The 20,075-nt window shown below is 38.6% G+C and overlaps 1 protein-coding gene across 1 annotated transcript in view; it reads right to left on the reverse strand.

Annotated features, from left to right (window-relative positions):
* The window catches only part of cntnap2a (contactin associated protein 2a), a 405,242-nt gene that overhangs the window by 237,899 nt on the left and 147,268 nt on the right, over positions 1-20,075 (reverse strand). The window contains exon 2 of the mRNA XM_080865727.1: positions 4,709-4,819. Coding sequence (XP_080721853.1) covers positions 4,709-4,819 — 111 coding nt within the window. The remainder of the gene's footprint in view (positions 1-4,708; positions 4,820-20,075) is intronic.

Raw genomic sequence — 20,075 nt, forward strand, 5'->3', positions numbered from 1 at the left:
AACTCCATCTCTCATTCACACACACATCTACAGGACTGTGCATCGAAAATTGGATGCACACACCCGACGCGCACATCACTATAACCTAAAACTCTAATAGCTGTCAGCGTTCACAGCCCAATGTGCTTAGCTTAAGATGATTGGTGTGTCCCATTGATTTTGTGCCTCTGCTGTTCCATGGCACTGGGAGATTGGAGTAGATTGGATTATCAGCACATACTCATGTCACTGATGGCAAATTTGGCTGCCAAATGTAACGGCTTGAAGGAACCCCTCCTTATAATATGTGTAAATGTGTAGTGCCGTCCTGTTTTTGTCAATACAAGTGCTTTGAAATGTTTGTGTTCCAGTGAAAGTGCGAGTGTTTAATGTGTGGACTTGTTTTTGTCATGCCTCACAGGGTTTCTGTAAATGTGAGCATGAGTCATGTAGAAGCTAAATTGGCTTTTCGCTTGTTTTCTCATTCAGTGCATGTTTTGTCTGTAAAGAAAATCACTGTAATTCTAAGAATATGTGCAATATGGATGACTCTCATGCATCTTTGCTTAAATATGTATATTTTTGGGGGGAGTTAGGGTTTGTATTTGTGCATTATGTCTCTAGTATTGTGAATACTGATATGCCTTCCCTTCCCTTTCTCACGCTGCCATATCTCAGTCAACATTACTCTTTACTCCTACTGGTAGATGACTTAATCGCTTGTGCCCACCTTCTTTGCATAAGCAACAATTACTCCCTACCACTGTTGATATTTGCCTAATTTCATTAACATTTCCTGGTCTTTGGTCTCCACGTTGCTGCCAGTTTTCATTTTCATGTATGACCTTTAGGAAATCAATACTGATTTGACCATTTTCATTCACAATCAAACCAATTTCTCACTGGATGCTTTTCTTAGATGGCAACAAACAAACAAACAGACATACGTTCATAGCAAATACAATTTCCTTTGCAATTCTGCCACTTTGTGGTCTCCATGCTTACAGAGTGATGATTACTTGGTAGTTTTAGCCACTGATCACTTTTAACTCAATATAATCTTGGCACATTTAACACAAAGTCAGCAGCTGATGGAAACTGTTTGTTGTTAATCACAATGGTGGCTCAATATGCCAAGGACTCCTGATGTGAAAAATGAAGCTTTGCCAAAAAGTGAGGTTCTAGGCTAATATTGATTTTGTGTCTTCCCTGTTTCATAGCACTGGAAGAGCACATATTCATGCCAATAACAGTACATTTGGCTGTCAAATGTAGCTGCTTGCATCTAAATGCAAGTCAAAATGATAGAGTGAAGGGAGACTCTCTACAGCTAAAACACAGAAACTGTCAGGGTCCCTGTGCCTACCCGGTCGGCTCAGTACGGCTACATATGTTTTGTATTCCTTTTTTTTATTTTTTTCCTGCTCTCTCCTTTCCCCTCTTTCCCTCCTCCCTCTGCCTGGGCGGAGCTCACCTGCGGGCTCCTGCCCTTGGCCCACGCACCTGTGGCTCATCACGAGTGATCCAGCTCCTTTATAAGACGGCAGCCCTGTGTTTCTCGTCGCTGGACCGTTGCCGACCCTCGTCAGTGTAACCCCAGCTCAATGACTTCAGAAGTGTTTCATAGCGATTTACCTAACTACCCATTCGTGTCTCTGTGTACAGATTCCCTGGACCTACCCCTGTGTTACCCGAGTGAGTGGAGTGTGAGGAGGAGTGGACGGAGAGTGTGCGAGTGTGAAGAGGAGTGGACGGAGAGTGTGCGTGTCTTTCCCGTTCGTGTGTGGACCCCCGGAGCCCGGCTTTCCCCTCACTTTTGTAAATAATCACCTGGTGCATCATAATAAAGACTCTTGTGCTTTCAAGACCTAGAGCCTGCGCGTGAGTCCGTTCAGTCCCGTTGTGACAGAAACTGTACAGCATGTTTTGATATCATCGCTTGTCTCTGTGACATGCTTTCAACAACAGGTGAAAAGACATCTATTTAGACAAGCATTTGGGTGTTTTGAATTCTGTGTTGTTTCACCTGGTTCATGTGAGATCATTTTAAACACATATCAGCTGTTTTCTTTTTTTAATTGATACCTCTGTAAAATATTTCATGACTGCTTTCTTGTCTATTGAAGCGCTATGCAAATACATTTTACTTCTTACTTTAACAACTGTTACAAATGTCATATTTTGAAGGTTGGCGCACATCAACAGTTAATGCAGTTTGCATTATAAATGTTTAATTATAGTATTTTAAAGTTAAGTAAATCTGTCTTGAAGTTGTAACGTTCACATCCAAACTGATTTCCAGAGGAATCCTTGACCGTCATCAGCTACTATACCTTAGAGAATCTCATCAAGGTGCTTCATATCCGAAGGTAGACCCTACAATAATACATACAGAGAAAAACCCAACAATCAAATGACCCCCTATCAGCAAGCACTTTGGCGACAGTCGAACGAAAAACTCCCTTTTAACAGGAAGAAACCTCCGACAGAACCAGGCTCAGGGAGGGACGGCCATCTGCCACGACAGGTTAGGAAGAGAGAAGGAAGACATGACAAAAAACATGGTGTGGAAGAGAGCCAGAGATTAATAACAAGTATTATTCAATGCAGAGAGGTCTGTTAACCCATAGTGAGTGAGAAAGGTGACTGAAGAAGAAATACAAAATGCATCATGGGAATCCCCCAGCAGACTATTGCAGCATAACTAAGGGAGGATTCAGGGTCACCTGATCCATCCCTAACTATATGCTTTAGAAAAAGGAATGTTTTAAGCCTAATCTTAAAAGTAGAAATAGTGTCTCCCAAAATCAATATGATATTCAACATTTGAACTTTCGACAGGGTAATCTTTTGGACGTCATGTAGATGTCTATGACTTGTGCAGGGAATTTACATGATTAATAAATGTAATGTTTTTTTTATTTACAAATATCAACATTGTTTCTCTCAACATGATACATATGAATACAGATTATTTATCAACAAAGATGCTTTATTATGTGTTGACCTACTAATTTATTTAGCGCATGTTTTTTTTTTTGTTTTGTTTGTTATTTTAAATTTCCCTGTTTTTCTTTAACTAGTTTATTTATTTTAATTAATCACCTTATTTATTTGTAACTAGGTTAAAACTGTTATTTTTTTAAAATATTAAAAACATTAAAATCCATGTTAAATTCCATGTTGAAATGTAAATGAAGTAATAATGGTTAAAGTATTTATAAAATTTTTGGTATTCATTTTAAAAGGAGTAAAATGTGTTTAATAAGTTAAAAAAGTATTTGCATTAAATACCGTTTGTTTTTATTTTAGAGAGGTTAGTATCCTGTTTTATTGTGAAGAGCTGTGTAAGACGAAACTAGTGTGTTTGTGAAGTGGCCTGCTCTGGGAGATGTAAAATACGAAAAGTGTGTATTTATGAACTGGACTATTTGCCTGACAGTCTTTGTCAATGCACAGATGATATTTCTGCTCGAAATCCACCACGCAGCTGCTCACTTTTGCTTTAGCTCAGGAGCCCGCACCATCTTGGAGATGTCTGCTAATCACTCTGCATCCTTTTAAACATAACTGTTTCTGTACAGATAATATGCCCTCCACCCTCTGGAAACATGGGACTACAGAGCCTATACAATCAGAAGCATTATAAAAATGACATCTAAAATGAGTCTTACAAGTTTGACATTTAAAAGACGTCCACAACAACCACATTTGGACCATAAATAGTCCCTACCCAAAGGTCTTACAGACGTCAACACTAGAAGTATAATAGACGTCGCTAAAAAGACGCCGTCTGGCGTTACACAAACAACCCCTTCGGTGGACCAGAATTGTGCATCCAAAAATGACTTATAAAAGACGTCACTCCAACATCACTCTGCGCAAGTAAATTTCACAAAAATGCACACTACAGCTATTTTCATTCAAGTATTACTTAAGCTTTTACAAAAATAAACTGAATATATACACTTTATCCATTACATGCTCTCCAAGGACCGCTATCCTCCAGGAGAGGAAAAGAAAATGTGTTGGTGGGAAGAATGCTAAACTGTATTTTTACCATCCTTTCCTTATCCTTTTGAGAAATTGTTTTTACTTTTTTCATTGTTTCCTTCCCTATTTCCTTAATCGGTTGTTGGTGGGTGTCATTACAGGAGCTGCAGTCCTATTTAGTAGAAATAATTCTATTGGTATGATTAAACATACCAGATTACCTTGCTTTTATATGTCAGAGTTGTTGCCTCAGCTGTAGTGCGGCTATATTAGATGGGAAAGTATGAATTATTAATTGTATAAACACGGAGGGGTGTAATTGTCTGTCCCTATCTGTCTTTGCTGTGGACTGATGTGGAAATGAGCTTCAGTCTGAGTCACTGAGATAATGATTGAAGCCAAGAGAGGGAGGGCATGAGAGGAGAAGAAATATAAAGAAGTAGAAAGAAAGAAAAGAGAAAAAGAGGAGGAAGGTGGTGAGAGCAGCTGTGCAGCACTGAGAAGTGTGTCGCTCGATGAAGGCTTGAATGTTTATCTCACAGTGTGTCATCTCTAAAATCATCCATAAGGCTGTATGTACACGTACCTGAATTAGGTATTTACTTTTATCTCTGTCTACACTGCATGTAAGCAGAGCCCTCCAACAGAATGCATATATGTGTGAGTACATGGCCATCTGTAGGCTTGTCCGCATGTGTGTGTCCGCATGCACGTATGTCTGTGTGTGTTTGTATACCTCCTCTCCTGTTGAGCTTGGCATATCCAGGTGCATATCCACTGGAGAAGACAGACGAGCTGGTGAAGGCTGTGTGAGGCAGAGGAGAGGCAAGAGCCTCATCACACTTTTCTGTAGAGAGAAAGAACGCATATTAAAACAGAAGGAGTGAGAAACAGAAGAGGACGTTGGAAGAAAACAGAGGATATGATAAAGAGCTGTGTTTTTTTGCTTTACATACACACTTTTTCATGCATAGAAAATACATTAAGTAGTTGTTGGTCATTTTAAATCCTATTTAACTGTAATTCTATGAGAAAATCTCAACTTAGTCAAACCAATTTGGCAAATTCACGAACACATTGCAAAAATATCCACCTTAACAGGCAATCTGGCCTGGTAACTAAATGCAGATGCAAAGCTGATGTAAAAAACCAAACAACCAATCAAAACAGAGGAGAAATACAAGTGGCTAAAATGAATTGCCCCAGCCTGAGGTTAAACCCTACTAGGGCTGCCACGATTTGTCGACTAGTCACGATTACGTCGACTATCAAAATCGTCGACGACTGATTTAATAGTCGACGTGTCGTTTGAAGCTTTGTAAGATCGCAAAAGACGCAGGAATAATAGCAGGATTTAAGAGTGTAATAACGGACTGAAACAGAAGATGGCAGCACAGCATGTACAAGGATGCCAGCTGCCGTTAAACCCCGAAGAAGAAGAAGCAGCTGTGTCCCAGAATTCATAGCGCGGCCCAGCTTAGTTTCCAACAATGGCGGTAGCTAGTTAGTTTTAATATTACTCTTATTATTCTTTCTGGGTCACAAAATAAACGTTTAACATATTTTCAGGCGAGAATGTAGCTGTGTAAACCTCAAATATCTGCTCAGTTTATCAGGACACCACATATTTTCAAAAGCGCTCCGACGTTTTCGGAGACGTCTGTTACCCACTAGCTCGATAGCTAGCCGGGGGCTAGGTCACTAGCGCCGTGAGAACACCGGACTCCCGGCAAATTGTTTTCAAACCCACCGCCGTCTTTCGTGACTCAGGTTAAATATATATGAGTCACTTAGATAAATTAAAAATGTTATTGTTTGGCTTTTTTTTTAGTATTTTATTTGTTCCTGAGTAAATCGGTTTGGCTGAGATTAAAGTTATAGTTTTTACACAGCTGAATAAACGTCAAGCAGACAGCTGATTATCAGAAGTGTGAGATGCTGGAGAATATACTCCGGTGTCCTGTTATATTTTAGATAGCAAGGAGTTTATTAAACTTTACCGAAACAATCTGCAAATTTCATTAAAATTGAATAAACTATCATCTTGTCTTTATTTTTAGTTAGCACCTTAAAAGCTTAAAGCTGTAAGCTAATGATAGTTATATAAGAGCAGATGCTGCTGGTGCAATAAGCTGTAGTTTTACGTCCAGTGGATGATGATCTGATTAGTCGACTAATCGCATAAATAATCGGTGACTAGTCGACTATCAAAATAATCGTTTGTGGCAGCCCTAAACCCTACACATATTTATTCTGCATTTGTTCACTTCTGAAATTTGAAGTACGAAGTAGGCATTTATAAATGACTATGATGAAATTTTAGGTTTGATTTTTCTGCAAACAGATATAAATTTCAACTTCTTTCATTTAAATAGAAGTTTCATTGGGGTTGCTGTGAAGAAAATTATCTGAAAGACCACCACGGCGATGCTCCTCATAACCTCACTTTCAAGCTAACATTCTGCTAGTGCTCTCAAGAGAAAACAAAGAACGTGACGGCAGAGGAATACATATGAAACACACAAACACAGCAGAAATCAAAGGAAAGAAATACTGAATATTCCTCACATGCACACAGTGATTAAGTCTCTTCCCTCTCTTTTCTCTCAATCCACCCCTTTCACTCTCTCATCCACACAAACACACTCCCCTCTTCCAGTACATTAGGTTCCACGCAGAGAGAACTTGTGAATGGTCTGTCAGGTCAGGTAGGCACAGTCACTAGCTCTCTGTCATGTCCCACTACGTGTGTGTGTGCGCACAGAGTCTGAGTATGTATGAGGGAGAGTCAAATTTAGAAAAGAGTGTTGTTTCTCCTTCTGTGAATGTGCATAGACAGATCACACGTGTGTGTGTACAGTAGACTACATCTGGTGAAAGTCTCAAAGAGTTTGTGTTACAGGTGGGCTCATAGAGAATGGAAAATATCTAATCGTGACAATGTGTGTGGGTGTGTCCTTTTGTATGCTTGCATGCAAGTGTGCATTTCTCTTTGGAAAGCCTCCCTTGTGGTCTGAAAGAGCTCCACATTTTTCTCCTTTTGCTGCCTGCTTTGGCAGGTGGATATGCACAGAGACATCAAGGTTCTCCTTTATAAAAAGTAATGACATTTCTGGCACATTCATGTCACCCTGGAATATTAGCAAAGTCCACTTGCAACTGTCAGGCGTCTGACTCAGCATCCTAGAATGGGAGAGAAGGGCAACAACGTGGTTTCAGGCAGCGGGATTTAAAAAGTCTGTTTGCATACTGTGTGAGGAGGTACGATTCTTTTAAAATGACTCAGGTGAGCCCGTGTCACCAGCTGCAACCCATGCCAGAACAGCTAGTGATGTGTTCCTGCTTATCTCCTTTTGCAGCTGTTCCACAGGTGCAGCTCTCGTGCAGCAGCATCTGGTCATGAAATTACAAGAAATCTTTGGGTCATGCTCAAGAGTCTCCAAATTTATTCTTGCATCCTAATTAATGATAATAGGATCCTCTATCACACAAACAAATGCACACGAGAGCTCCTTCACGGCTATGGACAAATGTTCTGCATCCATATATTCAACTGTTTGTGCAGTGATTGACACAAAGGCACAAACACTTGCGCTTAGATCCAGTCATACACTTGATGATTCTTCATTTTCATTCACACACTTGGGAACACAACAGCTTTACTGCAGCTTCCGTCTAATGAGTGTTTCTATAGGTTTGTTGGCAAAGACTTGCTCTAGCTGCACATGAACAGGCTTTGTAGGTCACACAAACACACACGCACGCACACACTCACACTAACAGAATACATTGAATAAAGGCTGGAGGAGGAGGCAGCAATGGAATGAAAGAAGGAGGCGAGTTAATAGAGAGAAAGTAGATTTTAAAGGAATCAAGGTGGTGAGAAAAATAGTGAATTTCTTCAGTGCCTCCGCTTATTTCCTTAGGGCTCTCTAAACTCTCTTCTGGGGAGAAGCCGCTATACATGTACGGATTTTAGAGATCAGAAGATATATACTAAAAAAAATTAAATAAATGAAAAAGGTGGAAAAGGTGGAAAGTCAACCTGTACCAAGGCCAATGTTCTATTTCACAATTTTAAAGAAAGTAACATGATTCAACATGAGATTCTTTTCCTCCTCTGTGCTCCACCTCTCCAACAGTTTGGTAGTATATGAGTAACCTTGCAGAAAAGAGAAGAAAAAAAATACAGAAAACGGTAATGATTGCATGCTTCCACAATGGCTTGTCTTGGTTGAAGAATGATGGTTCTAATATACAGTACTAATAATATAGTAGCTATTAACAACCCTGACCAGTAATGTGGAAATATCTTAAAATATGTGAAAAAGAACTTGGGTGAAAATGTGCTTTGCCTCTGAAAGCAGAACCCTGAATATTCGCAGCCATCACAAAGATCTATGAAACGAAACTTTAACTGTCTTTAATTTTGATAATGGCAAGACCTCCCGAGGCAAAATTGGTGGCTATGTTTACAAAGTGATTGATTAGACTTAAACGCAATTTGACCTCATAAGCTGCGCTCACTGTTTTCGCTATTACAGTACACTGCACCACATTTCCATTAAATCAGCTAAACAAAAAAAATTAGCATCTGTTTATTTGGGTCCTCGGTAAAGCTGCCAAATTCTTATTTTCCTTGCATCTCTATGTGTGCAGTTTATTTCTGGTGGTTGCTGTTGCTGTTGTTGCTGATTCCCAAGTCCAAAGGTATCCCCTGCCATGTGCATTACTCATGTATGTATTCACCCCTTATGTCTACTGGCTTCATAACATTCCACAGGCACTGATTCTACTCGCAGTTGAAATTTCATAGCATGCTGTTTTGATTCACAAGGGGACCGGTGATAACTACAACAACAATAATTTTAATATTGCATGTTAAAATAAAAATTTGTTTGTGGTTGATGGAATTGCAGTAGCAGTTTTCTTCTTTTTTATACTGAAAGATGTACAATGGCTCATTCAAATGCAGACAATGTTAGACTCTCTGTAGCTTTCCTTCAGTGAAACGCCAGTGCTTCGGTATTGATCAGCTATTTTATTCCAGTGCTGAATATTTTAAGAAACCCAGAGTATATCTTTAACACACAGAATGAGCAAGTAAATCAACTAATGGTTTTGTTCATCATTTATTATTATTATTACCTCCTTCAGGGAGGTTGTGTTTTTGATAGTATTTGTGTGTGTGAATATCATTCTGTCTGTAAACACAATAACTCAAAAACTTTTGAATAAATTCAGATAAAACTTTGTAGGGGTGTAGAGCTGGGTCATGTTGACAATCCATCTTATATCCACCAGTCTAAAAAGTCAAGTCTGACCTCTCCTTCATGCTCAACAGATTGATCTGCTGTTTAGTAATGCTAATATTAATGCTATATAGAGCTGTCTAAAACTGTGTTTCTTACTGTTATTGTTTGTATTGAAAACATTATACAATACAGTAGTAAAATATTGTAAACAGTATAAACAGTATTGATCACATTATAGACTTTACTTTTGCATTTCACATCTGCCTTTCTTTCAAGCTGAACCAAAAATGTGTCAGCTTTAAAGCTCATCTAGAAGGCATGGTTAAGAGACAGAGAATGAGCTGCTTAGTTAGTTAAAAATATACTGCATTATAATATTATATAATACGCCCAAGTTATCCTTATCCTGTTATTTGCAAATCAATATTATCCATGGCCTACTCCTACATGATGTTTGTGTAATTAAAGTAAGCATCTAACGTGCTACACTTATCTGAATTTTGCTGTACTACAAACTTTTTAAAGTCTGTATAAAAAGGGCAAAGCAAACAAAGTAAATAAAGCTAGGCGAGGGAGCTGCCATGGTGGAGGTTTGCATTGTGTAGGCTTATATAATATTTCACATTGAAAATTAGCATTGTTTATGCCAAATATTTCCATCGTTTGAGTGTCAAGTACTACTGCTTTTTCAAAGCTGTCTTAAGGGTAAGTGCAAGGTGTCCTCTGGAGACTTGATGCACTGGTTGCTTCAGCATTAACAACTGAGAAGCAGTCCTCTTTCGAAGGGCGACAATGAAGAAAAAGGGCTGCCAGTGAGATGTGATCTTAGCCAGAAGTCTGTCAAGAAAGACCTCTTGAGCAACTCGCGTCTTGTTGGGAAGCTTTCTATTTTGTCCTCAGTTTTGCTTCATTTTTACAGTTCGGGTTTCTTTTTACTTGCCATTTAGTCAGCTTGAAAAACCAAAAACACCACAGTCGGTGACATTATATGAATGAGGATGGGCTCATTCATGTTGATTGGGGGGGACAACAAAGAACCAAGGACATAGCAGTGAAAAGAAAATGAAAAGTTTCTGCTTTTGTAATAAAGCCAATATACAGTGGCATATTTGAGAGGAACTCTAAAGCCCTGTCTGAGGCTTTAGTGCTCTACATAATGCTGCATTTCGTCCATATGTGACTTGTGTGGAAAGAAGCCAGTAAATATACTTTGCCCTTATCTGAACTGAGTGTCTTTTTTATTGCTTTTACTTGAGAAAAAAAGCACAGAAATGATGGGAGACTGTATCCGATTTGATCATTCATAATGAATCCACTGTACAATGTGAACCTGTTTGAAATGCCAACACCAGCACTAGCTGTATCAGGAAACCTTGATATCGTACAAATTGTTTGAACTTGAAATAAATAGAGAATTTAGGTTATACTGTAGCTGTGAAATTACTGGCAATAAATCTTACATTGTCTCTTTTCTCATTTTTCAGTCCTTAAGGATTGCAGCTGTAAAAACAACAGTAATGCCCTGATTTATTGTTTTGCAATTATTAAATCACAGCACAGGGTTATACACAGGTAAATTGTATGGTATGTGTGTGAGAAAGGGCAACTTCTGTGTTTTCCTTGCAACTAATTAAACTTTGAAAGAGATCTAGACTCATACCCATCAATTATTTACTGATATACCTCAAAGGACGCAGCTGCTGCACACATAATGTAGCCTTACGATATACAGGAAAATAGATAGGAAGCATAGTGGCAAATTAAATAAACTAAATTACATAAATTTTCACACTGGATGGATAATGTGTGACATCCTAAAATAGGTTACTGTAAGACCAGTGCCTGGTTAGTGAAAATGTGTTTAAAAAAAGACCATTGATGAACACAGACCATATGGTTATATGTTCAGCACTCAATAAAGAGGTCATAGCCACTGATATTTGCCTGGGTCTCAAGTGCATAGCAGGGTTCTGTAAGTTCAGGTACTTTAGGGGAAGCAAATGACTACAATATCCAAGTGCAAATGTCAGCCTATTCCTCTGTGCAAGAGGAAGAGATAGTTTTATGCATGATAGAATGATAAGAGAGGCGAAACAGATAGGGACAGTGTGGGGGAGTAAAAAGAGAGATAGATAACATGAAGGCAGGACATGAGGAAGAAAAAATGGCTACATACCAAAGCCTTCTTAGTGACATTTCCAGTTAAGTAAATAACTAGGATGAAGAAAAACAGCTACCAAGAGATGTGTCAGCTGGCTGCTACCAGTTGGGACCAAAGCCATAGACAGACAGTGTTTGGCCAGCCTGTTCAAAGGCCTTTTCACTGCCACATCTTTGGAGCTAAAGGGAGTTGGACACTAGTCCAGCATAATCCAACCGGGGTAAAATTCATGACAGCCTAAAGATTAGCTGGAATAGAATCACAAATCTTAGAAGCCAAGAGACGAAATTTTGGAACTGAGACAGCTGCCATGATGTAACTCTTTGACTAAGTGTTGTACCTGCCACATTGGCCATTTAGGCAAAAGCTCTTGAAAGAAACAGTTCACGAGTACTTAGCACAAAGACTTAACAGTGCATGCTGAAATTCATTGGAGCTGAAAAGGCCTGCCAGTTTCACCTTTTGCATGTGTTTTAACAATGGGGTCAGTAAACCGGTGAAGAACATTCAGTGTTCTTTAGACCGCTGAGCAGACTGTTAAAAACACTACAGAAAACTCTGCTATCTTTATTTAATGACTGTGAAACCATTGTGTGTGGAGTTTTGCTACTGTGCTGTCAAGTCTGTCCTCTCAACAACACTGAATACTGAAGTTTGGGGACCTGGGGGCTTTTTGTGGACCCATGTCATGAACACAGTGGAAGCTGTCAAAAGTGCCAACAGCTGCATGGAGATGCAGTCTGACTCTCCAAAGTGCCAGTGAGTGTGAGAGCCTCTGTCTGTGCAAACCTTTGTCCTCCGGTTTGGCTGGGAGCAGAAGGGGTCTCTGCTTTCTGTTTTCCATTTCTTTCCAAATTCATATTTCAATTTAATGAAGTATCTCTGGACTGGAGGCAGTGGCCTTAAATGAAATAAGACTGTAGAAGTCTGCTTTAGGGAGCTAATCTCTGTTGTAATGTTTATAAATTCATATAGCCCATCTTACCAATTCTTGCCAAGTATACCCAATATCCGTCTTGGAGAAGCTGTCCTCCTCATTGAGATAATGGGCTGAGCTGATTCAAAAATAGCAGAAGCTTTGTATGCATAGACTCCATCTACTCCATGCCCATGTACTGAGAGATCCCAGCAGGTTTTCTAATTTGCTGGGAAAGTAATACTGTTTCACTTGATTGCCTACAGAAATATTGCTGTAAACTTACCATTAACAGCAGGTAATATTAGATTTCTAGTGTAACTAAACACAAGCTGGTCTTAACCAACTTTATTTATAACTGGTTTAACACACTGGGTAGGAGGTGACCCATATGCCATAAGGCTAATGCAGAGGCCCGAGTCTGAATATGCCCTAAGGCTGTTTACACCAAGTCAACTGGTCTTTCTCTCTGCTGTCCTATCTTCTCTCCACTGCCCTGTTTAAAAAAACTCCCCCAAAAATCTAATTATGGTCAAATGTTGCAAATTAAAGCAACTCTGATTCCAACAGTGTTTTCAAAAATTCTGCCATCACAGAGAAAAAGTTTCACAAACAGTTAAATGGCCATTGACTAATTAGCAAGCAGCTTCATGTGCATTCTGTCCTGTACACCTGGAATTTCATGACAGCAGGTCCCAAGTGGGCTTCACAAAGAGCTATAGGACAAAAATAAACAGATGTTCTGCAGCATAGAATAGGCCGTTCTAATTGGGATTACAGATGGCTATTCCGACCGTTTGCCAGTGTCTTCGATGTGAAATAAAATTCCAAAGTGAACAGGGTTTCACTGAATACATGTTGGCAATGGTTCCAGTTCCTAATCATTGTGAGACATCTCAAAGTCACATTATTTTAAAAGAAGAAATACTACAATTAAATCAACTAAAAATAAATAAGAGGCCTTTTCATCACTTTTTTAGTGAGTTTTAGTTCTTCTAGCCTATATGAACACATGACAGTGCATCTAATATCTATCTGGTCGTTAAGTCTGACGTCACTAGCCGTGTCTGGGCCTAAACGCCGCTGCAGGTCCATATATCAAACGATCACTATGGCATTACTGAGAGTTGAAAAACTGTCGAAAGTCTTCCATCTTTAATAAAATGATCAGCGTTCTGCTCTAACAGGTGTAACAATTGAGTTTAACATCCAGGCATCCATGAAAATGGAATTTATGACATTTAACGGAGTTAGAAGTTAGCAGGAAGTTAGCTCGCTAGCTTCTATCTAAATACAATATAGCATGTCCTGACTGCGGGGTTTTGGAAACAAATTAAAACGTACAGCTCGTTATCACTTCCAACATAAATGAAGACAGAAAACTAAACAGCAGTGTAGGGTTACTGAAGTTTGGCTAGCTGGTATATAATGATGTGCTACGTGACCGCTAGCGACACAGCTATGTTAGCATAATATAAGCAAGCTAACTTTTTTCCACTCGATAAAAGTTAACGTGAGTGTACTCGGTGGTCAGGAACAAATGTAATCGCATGGCAGGATGCTGTAAAAGGACCAAACTTCAGCCAGGATACCGGATAAATACCATGTGAATATGCAGAATCTGTATCCAAGGGACAAAAGTTACAGTACTAGAAGTGTGTCATTTGGTATGAATCAATTTCTGTTTGTTCAGCATGAGATGTATGTGTCCAAGAGCAGAGATCAAGAGTTGAATGCAAGTTGGTTTTGCTGTAATACAGAAAGAGGAGGAGTTCCAGCATGGTGAATCTGAACATCGAGAGCCAGGCCTGAGCTCTGGTGTGCTCCTGCTCAATTTAACCCCAGCTGACACAACATTTTCATTCAGAATATTCAGATTATATATATATGTATATGTAAAAGTTTTGTGATCATTCAGTGTGTATCTGGTTGTGCGTTACACATCCTGTATTTCAGTGGATTCACTACAAAGTCTCATTATGCGCCTTTGTGCTCAGGGCCACCACATTCCTGTGGCATGAAATAGCAGATGGCAGTGGAGTGAATAACAATCATCTAGACCTCAGGGTGGGAGCCTATTCACTTTCAGTTCACATGCTACCACAGTGGGAATTAAAATGACCATTTAACTCTCTATGACAAAGTGCTAACTTTTCTAAATATGAAATTTGTTCTTTGAAAAAAAGACAGAAGAAGGGGTTATCGTATTTTTACAGAAATTAATTTCTCTCAGGTACAAATTGCTAAATCTCGGTCACTTTCTATTGCTAAAATATATTTATTGCAAATAAGATGTCAATAAATCTTTTCACTTGAAGAAGACAGTTTTTTATGCAGTTTTTCAAAAGAAACCCTCTGTCTCATTGCTTTTGCTGGCATCAATGTGCAGGTTTTGAACTAAGCTCTTGGAAAAGGTTACTTGCTTTTGTCCAACTTTTTCTCTCATGTAAAGAAATGTTTATACCATACATGTATAATCTGATTCACTTAACCTAGGCCTAGATGCCTATAGGCCTCTCCAGTGTTATTAATTCATGTCCTGTCCACCCTTTTTCTGACTTCCAGCATTTTTTATATGTGACAGGGCGAAAATGTCTTCGCATTGGAAGACAACTATTTTTTTTTAAAAAAGAGTCTCTGCTCACGCTGCTCATTTGCGCTTTACTCTTTCAGTCCAGCTTATTTCATTTTCAACCTTCCCTTCCCTTGCCTTTCCTGACCACCCTCCAACTACCAACCACCACCAGCAGGCATGCCAGCACTTTGCTTGAGCTGTTAATCTAATTTTTTTGGTCCAGATTCATTTTTCATGTCTTGGAACCATTACCAAACAATTTTTGTCAACGGATCTAGCACCCTGTGCCAATGTGAGCAGAGACCAAGCGCATAATGAGATGTTTTGGATGAAGCTACCTCACATAAAGACAGAGATTTACACACACGCACATATACCTTTTTATTTTCACATTTGCATCTGTCAACTGAAATCTAACATAACTTTTGAAATGCTGCAAAAAACAAAATCTGTTCCAGCGTTTAAACAAAGCAGAATGCATCAGAGCATATAACAATAAAACAGAAAATATTTATAGACAACTGATATTATTTTTTGGGTTTGACCAGTGTTGGAGTTACCAAAGACCAACATTAATAACAATTAAAACTAAATGAAGACATTTATATTCGCCAACTATTCCAAACATCAGTGCATGCTTTATGAAATCTTATGATGTTTGTGTTGCAACATTTAGTCTGAGCAAATACTTTAGAGTATTGTGGAGCAGGGAAATTATTTTACTGCTATTGTTAAATAATTGTCATCATTACCATTGCATTAATAATATAATCTGGAGTTTATATTGTGTTTAGAGGTTTAAACAGTGTGTCTTTCAGAAAGGCTAAAAGTAACAGGACAGGAAACAGGCTTGGAGAGTTTTGCAGAAGTGGAAGTTATTTTGAGCAGCAGGCTAAGACGAGGCTTTAACAATGTAACAGATAGCTTTAAGAAGGCCTTAAGCAGTTATGACTATTTTATACACAATGCATATCTGTGCTTATTAAAGAGTTGGAGCTCGGTCAATTAATTGGGGGTCGGAAGCTTTGTTCGGCGCGATGTTCGGACAATCTATTGTGCAAGTGACTTGGAGCCATAGAAGGAATTGCAATACATGCTTACAAAACACTTATATATCAGATCATTTTATATTAAGCTTTTAGTAGGGGTTCTTGATTAAAACATTTATTTAGTAGAAGACATACATATAGTCTCAGTGAGCCTCTGGTCTGGTAAAAGGTCAGAAGTGCAACAGGTGAATTGAGAAAGAGCATTTGAGGACGAGACACAGACAGTAGGTGAAGAGGTGACACAAAGAGCATGTGAGGTCAACACATACACACACACATGAGTTAGATTTATTTAGAGGAGAGATTAGTCATGTCTCGGCAAGAAAGAGGAACAATTCACTTTAAGACAAGAACGGAAAGTACCAGCCATGAAAATAGAAGATGATCTTCTGGGTGAAAAGCTATTGTGGTGTTGATCTGATCTATGTATAAAATGTATCTGTGACGCATGAAGGGGCGTCAGTAAATCAAACCCTGATGCTATAAAATATCTGTTTATGCTTTGATTAAGTCGGAGATCACTTGCTGTCGGCGTACAGAGTGTTCTTCCCACACGTGTGTTCATTAAAATCATTGTTTGACCAAGACCTTCTGGACCATGGGTGGTTTGTACTCTCCCTCCTCAATTTTGAACCTTAACAGTATCAAAAGCCACATTTCACCTGTGTGACAATTTGATGAAAAATACTTCACATTTTCTGGAACAAAAAGTGTATCTCTGTGTCCCGTTTTACATTCCAACTCCTGACACAAAAAGTCCTGATATCATCTGGCAGCAGTTCCCTCTCCCAATCAAATCTTTGCAGTCAGTTTGTTGTATAAAACATAGGCTCCCTTTTTTAGTATGTCCAATAATACTTCGTGGACTTTCCGCATTCAAGATTCAGTTAGCTCAACCTAGAAAGCTCAATAAGCCTTTGGTGGGTTTGCTGTATAGGTTCATCAATTATTTATTCTACTAATTAAAGGAGTGCTCACAATGACTGATTCTCTGTTTTACCGGTAATCCACGGTGCCTCAAGCTACTTTATGGGAGGTCTGTAGTGACAGGTTACCACCCTCAGCTGAACTAACTCCTCTGATGTTTTTGATGCAGATTTACAAAAAGGTGTGAAGTGGCATGGCCAATGCATATGTTGAGGGGTTATAGAGAGAGAACAGCTGTTATATTCCCTAGGAACATAACAACACATGTGGGTAAGTAACAGTAAAAGGGCAATAGGAGACAACACTGCCAATATAATAAAAGTATTTTTATTAATAATTAAACTAAAACAGGAGGTCAAGTCACTGTCACAATCAAAACACAAAGAAAAACACAGTGAAACTCTGAAGCAAGTCAAAAGTCACTCAAAAATACACTCCTCTCCACAGAGCAGGAGGAAGCCACAAGCACATAGCTCATGCTGTAAAGAGAATGGCACTCCCTGAGCTTAAATACTTCCTAGCCTAATTGCTCTGTCAAGTCAGCTGCAAGGGGTGGTACCTAAAGCCAGGGAGAAAAAGCAAATACATACCCGCACAGCCAAAAACCACAGTAGGCCTGCAAACACTATAACATCAGACTTTTTTTTACTCATTTCCCTTCACTGCTGTGAAAAACAGAGATTCATGCCATTACATGCAGCTACTCATACGTTCTACCCCCCGCTTAAACATGATGTAATCAATGGTTCTTGAAGTTGTTACTTGGGTTGTATAAACATGTATTTGCATACCTAAAATACCATTGTTTTTCTGAGTCATATAATACTTCTTTTGAAGACAAATGTTTCTGAAGCAGTCACTGACGAAAAGACGAGCGAAGTAAACCATCATCTTGTTCCCAGTGTGTTTGTTACCTGGATGCCACTTAGTCAAACATATGCTCGTCTGTGACGTGTTAAAGTTACAGTTTGTCTGGTCTATTTTGCCACACAGTGGCTATTTCATTTTGTGCTTTTGTTTTTTCCTTTATTTATGTTTTATATGCAGTAATATTTGAGAATTCTCTTGTTTCAAATCGACTTTTTATTTGCTGATAGAAGGTGCAACATTTAGAAAAAAGAGATGTTAGAAGTATGCTTCTCTTTTAGTATCAAACAACTTAATCAACCCTTCAACACTTTGCATTTTTGTCTCTCGCTGTCACCCTCTGGCGATACGCCTGGCTGTTTGATCTGCCCACAAGGTGCCAGGTCAGATCAGTTATACCTGCCTGATTCAGTGAACTCTCAGCCAGGGCTGATGTGCTCAGAGCTGCATGAAGCTTAACCCTCTGTCTCTCACTGATACACTCGACCTGCATAAGAGTGGGGGTCAGGGTGTGCACAGGTGTGTGCAGCTGAGTGTGAGCACAGAGGGATGGTGGATTAAAACTCAAGAGAGCTTGGTTATAGAGATGGATAGAATAAGAGAGACAGACACAGATATTTGTTTATGGAAAATGTGATGGTAAGTTAAAAAATAGCATAATAATGAGAATAAATGGCAGAAAAGTACAAATAGTGTGTCACTACATTCATCTTATGTGGCCTCAGGCATGACCTGTATTTTGCAATGTAATAAGCTTGAGTGGTTTCCACACAGAGGTGGTTCATGTGGTGAACACTTAATCCAAATAACAATGGAAGCTTGCATCATCATTTTTAATTTAGTCCACATGCAGTTAGTGTTCACAGTACACTCCTCTTAGATTGCTTTCCTATTAGATTCTTTGAGTAATGGAGAACTCAGTATGTATGAAAAGAAATTCAAATCTACTGATTGAATGTGCAATGACCTACTTTGTATCTTAATAGAACAAAACAATCAAAGAAATAAAGCGATAGAAACACATACAGTTAGTGGTGAGGAGACAGCTGGCCTTTGAAAAGCACATATTTGAACAGCTAGAGCGACGGTGCAAATATGGCCAATAATTCACCATAATCCCAAACAAAAAGAACGCTTCTGTCACAGCCATTTGCAACTCATGTTTACTATGCAAAGAACAGGAACTACTGTATTTGTCATATTTATTTCTTTATTTAGAATTCTGTACACTCGTTGTGTGTTTTTGAAATTATTTTTTCATGTGCCGGTCAAGTGCTCATGAAAAGGAATTTGTTGAACTTGTTGCTGTCACTATGAAGCAAACAGAAACATGTATCATAATTGGTAAGTATACTGCGATCACTAAATTTATAGCATACACATTATTTGTTATAAAGGACATTTTTACAATCATTTATTACTATGTAATTTGTTGCCAACACTTTTCTTCCCAACTGTAAAATACATAATTTGTTGCATTGTTGCAAAAACTACTTGCAATAATCGTACCTTATATGCTACCTAATTAAAGATCTCTGAATACAACTTTGCACCTTAGTAAGTAATATCTAAAACATAAAAAAATGAAGATTATGCAGTCCACCTATCTTTTTTTTTTCAATAACACTGCTCTCATTACAACAGAGGATTATGAATTATTTCGCATAGTTCCACAGGTGGGAGAGGCCATTAAAAAATCATCATGCAATGATGGCTACAGTGAGATGGTGGGATTCAGTTTATTGGTTTGTGAGCATATCAAAGAGGCATGTTTAAAAATACTGCTTTTATGAGAAAGGTGAGAAACTAAGCTGTTTTTGTCAAAGATGAAAGGCAAGGGGTTTCAATGAGATACTAAAATATATTAGGGGAACTTAGTTTGGAACATATGTTACACTTGTTCTGTTTCTGAAAGATTTTAAATTTTGTCTGGCTAATACGGGAAAAAATAAACAGTCTAGTCGTCAGGTAGCTGGGAGAGTGAGATTCCACAATAACACCAATTATGCAGTTTAAAGTATTTTGGAAACCAACAGGCTGTAGCTGCAATTCATCCAAGAAAGCTGCAGGGTTTGGCTGCCAAGCCATGCCGGTTCTAATAAGGGTTTATTGGCAAAGTCCACCATGTCCAGAACCTAAAATAATTTGTATATACCCTCGGTTACACAACTTTATTCCAATTAACTGGTTATGAGCACAGAAATTAATTTAGTCGACAGTGTTGATGTAATAATGTTTTTTTTTTTTGGTGTGTTTAAAAAAAAGTCAGACAATTAATGTGATGTAGTTTAAAAAAAGTCTATATATGTAATTAATACAGCTAATTGGGTTTAAAAAATATATATCATATAAT

Source organism: Rhamphochromis sp. 'chilingali', assembly GCF_963969265.1.
Source record: "Rhamphochromis sp. 'chilingali' genome assembly, chromosome: 18".
Classification (NCBI taxonomy): Eukaryota; Metazoa; Chordata; class Actinopteri; order Cichliformes; family Cichlidae; genus Rhamphochromis; species Rhamphochromis sp. 'chilingali'.